Raw genomic sequence first — 6,050 nt, forward strand, 5'->3', positions numbered from 1 at the left:
CACCCCTCTCGAACCCCAAGCCTACTCACAGCTCCGAGTCCCCAAGGCGGTCCATACTGGAAACATAAGGCGGCAGCTTATGCTGGACCAAAGCTGCTGCTTCTTCTTCCTGCTGCTGCTCTTCCTTCTTTAGTCGATGGATTTCAGCTTGCAGTGCAAAAAGCTATGGAGGGGCAAAGCCCAGTGAGCCAGTGACATCACAGGACCTTCCCTCTGTTGAGGGAGCTTCCTAGACACGCCACATCCAAACCATTTCTGCTCATCAAAGGGTGGGCAAATGAAAGAGCGACAGCTAATAATGAGTTAAAAAGGCAAAACACTTTTGGACACCCAAAATCACTGTGGGTTTATTTTCTTCTTAATCGTTTGATTTACTTCCTTTGACCACTTCAACTGTTTCTTTCTGAATTCACTGGAGTGAAATCCACAAAATGAGCCTTTGAAACTTGCAGAGAAAAATGTGTTTAATAATTATGGTATGGCAGCATCTTTAGCCCTTGCCTGAAGATGATGATGTGGCATCCAAGAATTTCACCCCCCTCCCCCAATAATAGCTTATAAGCTAACTCTTGTTTCCTGCAATATCACTGACAACAGATCTTCACTCCAAGACAGGGAGACTCATGGGGCAAAATGTAAAAGCAGGCACAGGTGCCTTGGAGCTCCTCTTTTATCAAGTGTGTTGCTGATTCAGAACAATTCTACTTGGCTTATAAACAGTGTATGTGTGGCTACATGGGAAAGACACTGGGAAGAACTAACAGCTGCAGCTGGAGCTGGAGAGATGGCTCAGCAGTTAAGAGTGAGTGCTGCTCTTGCAAAGGACCCACATCAGGTGGATGATGGGTTTTAACTCCACCAAGGAATCTGACACCCTCTTCTGGCCTGTATGGGTGCCTACACCCACATACCACACATATAATGTAAAAGAAAAATAGATGAAAAGAGCCGAGGGTTGCAAAAACACAGTCTTTTTCTTCTTACAGGCTTGTTCTTGCTGCCTCGTTGCTCATGAAGCACACCTGATTTCAAACATTAATCTTACCAGAGCTGGTGCAGCCCCAGATCCCCAAGCCTGGTGGTTCTCTTTCATCTGAGACCAGTTCACCTTTTCTATATTTAACCAGCTCCCACTGCTACCCCAAAGCAGAAGTGATTCCCAAAGAGCAAGCCAAGGGAACAAACCTTCTGGCGCAGAACTTCATTTTCTTCTTGGACCTGGTTGGTCCTCTGGCATTCCGCATCAAAGTTCAGGATCACAGGAACCGGTGCACAAAGTTAAAGAATAAGTCTCTGCCTGGCAAGATTTCAAAGTCCTTCCCAGCCAAACATTCAAACCCAGGGAACAGAGGACAGAATTGGCACTGTGGGAAGAGTCTCTTCCCAGTCCCTGGGCCTGCTACTCTAGACCACCTGACTCTTCTGGACTCAAGAGACACATGACAATCTGCCTGGCCAAGTCTTGCATAAGCCATAAATCCCAAACTCAAGCATTTTCCCCAGCACCAGCAGTAAAGAGCCCGTGTTCAGTAGACGTCACAATCTAAGCCTTAGTGAGGTTCATGCCAACATCCAGCTGGAAGCAAAACTGGAAGCAGAATCCACCACGAGGCCTTTCCTTTCTCCAGGCTGTCTCTCTCCATGGCAAACATGTAAATGGTTAAACCACTCTACAGACTGCACAGCCACACACCACCCCATGACCATCTATACTCCAGCTTAGGGTACTGGTCCTCCCCAGCTGCTGCCCAGAGTTCTGTTGGAAGCACAGAGTGGGTAGGAGGCAAACTGCAGCTCCAATGTGCATGACCTAGTTTGCAGGGTCATGACCTGTTTTGCACTGAAAAGATAATGAACAACAGGTTCCAGCTTCCCTGGAGGACTAACGTGGTCACGCTAAGTTCTTTGGAAAGTCCTCAGGAAGAAGAGGAAGGAGGAGAAGAGAAAGGCTGATTCACACTTATCCACAACAGGAAGGAGGGGGGGGAGCAAAGGCAGGAACCTCCATCAGAAGATGTCCCTCCCAGAGGTCAACACAGCTGCAGTGGCTGGGCCTCCACCACACCCAAATTTATCAGTCCCTCACCAGGCAGCCATATTCTCACATCAGATCCTGGGCCTTCAACAACATAGTTGTAGGCAGTGAATTACAGTGATGTTTTCTCTCCCTCCCACTCTCTCTCAAACACCTGAAAATATATTCCTAAAGCTACTCTATACTCTGGCAAGTGGAGCCACACTGATGTCACCGTCCCAGAAGGTAATCCAAACACAAGCGCCAGCCCCCAAACTGTTTTCATCTGCCGCCAAACCCGAGCAAAAGCAAGCAACAGCACCCCTCCACACCCAGAAACATGCACCATGCCCGGCTGCTCCTAACCCTTGAGCTGCCTGGCTGAGCCGGTACCAGCACCCAGAAGCTGCCAACTTCCCTGTCCACGCATATCAGCTATTACTGTCAGATGCAGAACTAAGAACTATGACTCCCTGGACTCGTGACAAAAATAACCCGCAATTTGTCAAGCCGCTCACATGACACCTGAGAGGGATCTTTGGGTATTTTGTGAAAGAAACGGGTGTCCCATGAGCAGTGACCCCTGACCTCCGTGCCTGGGTCCCTCAGACTACGGACACTGCCACACGCAGCAGAAAGGATATGCATGCACTGAAAGAGGACGCTCAGGAAGTTGTGCAGAGAAATAATGAATGTGTCGGCCCATTGTCGAGAAAAGTAGGTAGCAAAGGTGGGGTTGGTGTCTGGGGACGGCAAGAAGGGCAGGACAAACCAATCCTTCCACTCAGCCTGGTTCTGGAGCTCCGTGGCCTGCTTTGCAAAGAACTCCTGTGCCTTGTCATTTCGGTTTGTCTGCCAAGATACAAAGAAAGTTGCAAGGGAGGAGAAAGACAAGCCCCCGAGTCAGGTAGTCAGGTTCTTCACTGTTGCAGAGCAGCAGCCTTCGCATACCTCCTGTCAGGCCAGTAAAACAGTATCTATATATAAAGAAAATCATCACCTTTTTCTCCTTCCTTCCTTTCTTTCTTTTTTTTTTGTTTTTTGGTTTTTTTTGTTTGTTTTTTGGTTTTTTTTTTTCAAGACAGGATTTCTCTGTGTGGCCCTGACTGTCCTGGAACTCACTCTGTAGACCAGGCTGGCCTCGAACTCAGAAATCTGCCTGTCTCTGCCTCCCAAGTGCTGGGATTAAAGGCATGTGCCACCCCTGCCCGGCCTTTTCTCATTTCAAAGCTGATTTATACTGCAGTTCTGGGGCTGGGGGATAGCTCAGTTGTAGATCATTCATCTGGAATGCACAGAGTCCTAGGTTCAATCCCCAGCACCAGCTAAAACCAGGCACGCGGCACACCTGTCTACCTAGCACTTGAAATACTGAAGCAGGAAGATCAGAAGTTCAAGGTCATCCTCAACACATATCAAGTTAGAGGCCAGCCCAGGACACATGAGACTCAACCAATTTCAAAATCAAAAGTCAACTGAGGTTCTCTTGACAAGTGCCATACTGAAAACAATCCCTAGGTGATGCTCAAATAATCTAAATTAGTGCCCCAAATCAGCTACATTTTGTTTTGCTTTTAGAGACAGGGTTTCTCTGTGCAGCCCTGGCTATCCTAGAATTCACTCTGCAGCAGAGACTGGCCTCAAACTCAGAGATTCACCTACCCCTGCCTCCTGAGTGCTGGGAAAGAAGGGAGAAGTGCACCACCACTGCCAGCTCCAGCTTTGTATATAGTTTATATATAAAATATATATAACGTTTATAGTCCTTAAAATGCCACACAAGTTTACATGCTTAAAACCAAAAGGACATAGAACTGGGGAAAACCAATCAGATGATCTCTACAGATCATAAGACACTGGGGATGGGGAAACAGTCAAAAGCAAGAAGTACCTGGATTGTGTAGACAAGATAAAAGCGGAACAGGCTGGTTTTCAGTTTGTTGATGGTAGGTCGATAGATATCCTCCAAGCGGCTGAAGAGCCTGCGTTCCAGGTAGCTCCAATAATCCCGAAGGGCAGCCAAGTCGTAAACCTGCATCAACTGTTGCAGCTGGTCCACAATCTTGTCCACCTGAGGGGAGACAGACAGAAGGAAATTCTCACCTCACTATACATCGTATAGTTTCATCTTCTTCCTATGGCTCCCAGATGTAAAAACATATAGTCCAGTTGGCAATCTATAAAATCCCCAAGATATGTTAGCATACTAGCTTTCAAGTTATTTTCTCATGCTAGATACAGGACTTGGTGCTCTGGCAAGCTCGGAAATTCCAGAAAGCAAGAGCTTTGGCTCCAGGTGTTGAGTCTCCTTGACCAACTTGGCAATGTCACTTCAACAGCAGTCTTGATTGCCTCACACTGTAAAAATAAGTAAGAGCCAATGAGCCAGAGACAATTGCCAGGGTCCTCGTCCCAGCTCCACAGTTTCTGAATTCCAAGAGACACAGTGATTACTGGCTCCCTGCGGGTCATCAGAGTCCCACCTGAGCCTCAGTGGCTGCTGCCTTCAGTCAAAGACAATCACACCATGACAGTGTTTTGAATACCACTGCTGTCTGGAGTAGGGAAATGCTTTGCTTTGCCACCAAGCAACCAATAAACTCGAAAGGTAGAAACCAATATCCTAACTTCCTTCTGATGCGCCAACAACTAGCTCACCACCTCCCTCAATCCATCTGCCCAAGACCAATTTAACTCTGTACGTGCAAACATACAAATCATAAGCAAAGAAATCCCAAGCGCCTCTCAGTGGAAACTAGTATCAGAGAACTTTGTGCTTCAAAGCAGAAGGGAATCTTCCAATGATTCCCTGATGCCATTCTTACAATCTACCTCCCAGACCTGAACCCAGTCTTCTGGGCGCAGCCCCCTTTGCTCCCGCTTCTTCCATCAAAATTCAGACTTGCGCTCAACCATGGCTCTTAAAGTGTTGTAACCACGCCGGCCAGCCATTGGCTAGCACCTGCTGAGAGGCTGGCATGGAGTGAAGCCCTGTACCGGGAACCAGGGACCTGAGTCCCGATGCTCCTGACTCACTCACTGAGCAACTTCGGGCATGTCACGACCATCTCCGGCCCTCAGTTCCTCCTATGTCAAGCGAGGGCCAGACCGGAGACGCCTTCAGTCCCCTACCATGCAGTGACAGCGCCGCCCTCGCCCCGGAGGGCAGGGTTGGAGCAGGAGGCCCGCCCCCCGAGCCGCCTCCGCCGCCCCTGCCGACCCCTCACCCGGAACCCCTTCTCTTTGTCCGCCTTGATCTCCGCATCCAGCTGCCGCAGTGTGTGCGTGAAGCCACGGAAGAGCAGGTACTCCCGGACCAGCTCGTCTGTGCGCTCCACCGCCTCCGCCATCGCTGCGCGCGCGCGCTGCAAAAGACCCGAGCCGCTCAGGGCGGAGGGGCGGGGCTTGGAGCGACGGGGCGGAGCCTATCTCGGGCGCCTCGTACGTCACGCCACGCCCAACCTACCAACCTTGCGCTCCGCCCCGCCCCGCAGGCGCCCCGCCCATCTCCCCCTGTAGCCCCGCCCCTCCCTACTCTCAGCCAGCTCCCGGGCGTCTCGGCTTGCTGAAGTTTTCTGGTGATACAGAGTGTGTCCTGAGTTGCTAACACTGATGCCTCGATCCAAGTAAAGTAAAGCTGGACCTTGCGAACCTTCCACATATTCACAGGGCGGGGAGGGAGTGATGTTCCCAGCTTATTGGCATGACACTGCAGAATCTTTTGTCCTCTATCCTCCTCTTACAAAAGGAGAAAACTCGAGCCCCAACAGGTAAAGTGGCCAGTGTGAAGTCAACTCATAAAAGTCCAGCTTGGACCTCTTTTCTTTTCTTTTCTTTTCTTTTCTTTTCTTTTCTTTTCTTTTCTTTTCCTTTCCTTTCCTTTCCTTTCCTTTCCTTTCCTTTCTTTTCTTTTCTTTTCTTTTCTTTTCTTTTCTTTTCTTTTCTTTTCCTTCTTTTTTGGCCAGGGCCTCACACACGCTAGGCAAGCACCCTACCGCTGAGCTGCTTTTGGGTTTTGTCACAGTCTCACTAAATT

At 49.2% G+C, this 6,050-nt stretch overlaps 1 protein-coding gene across 1 annotated transcript in view; it reads right to left on the bottom strand.

The window, feature by feature from the left end:
• Positions 1–5,376, bottom strand: part of Wdr91 (WD repeat domain 91) — a 30,406-nt gene extending 25,030 nt beyond the window's left edge. Inside the window, exons 1-5 of the mRNA NM_001013366.1 lie at positions 5,242–5,376; positions 3,906–4,085; positions 2,659–2,866; positions 1,186–1,268; positions 30–163 (exon numbers count right to left, since the gene is read on the bottom strand). Of these exons, the coding sequence (NP_001013384.1) occupies positions 30–163; positions 1,186–1,268; positions 2,659–2,866; positions 3,906–4,085; positions 5,242–5,364 (728 nt within the window). The 5' untranslated portion in view covers positions 5,365–5,376. The remainder of the gene's footprint in view (positions 1–29; positions 164–1,185; positions 1,269–2,658; positions 2,867–3,905; positions 4,086–5,241) is intronic.
• Between the last annotated feature and the right edge of the window lie 674 nt (positions 5,377–6,050).

This window comes from Mus musculus, chromosome 6 (assembly GCF_000001635.26).
Source record: "Mus musculus strain C57BL/6J chromosome 6, GRCm38.p6 C57BL/6J".
Classification (NCBI taxonomy): Eukaryota; Metazoa; Chordata; class Mammalia; order Rodentia; family Muridae; genus Mus; species Mus musculus.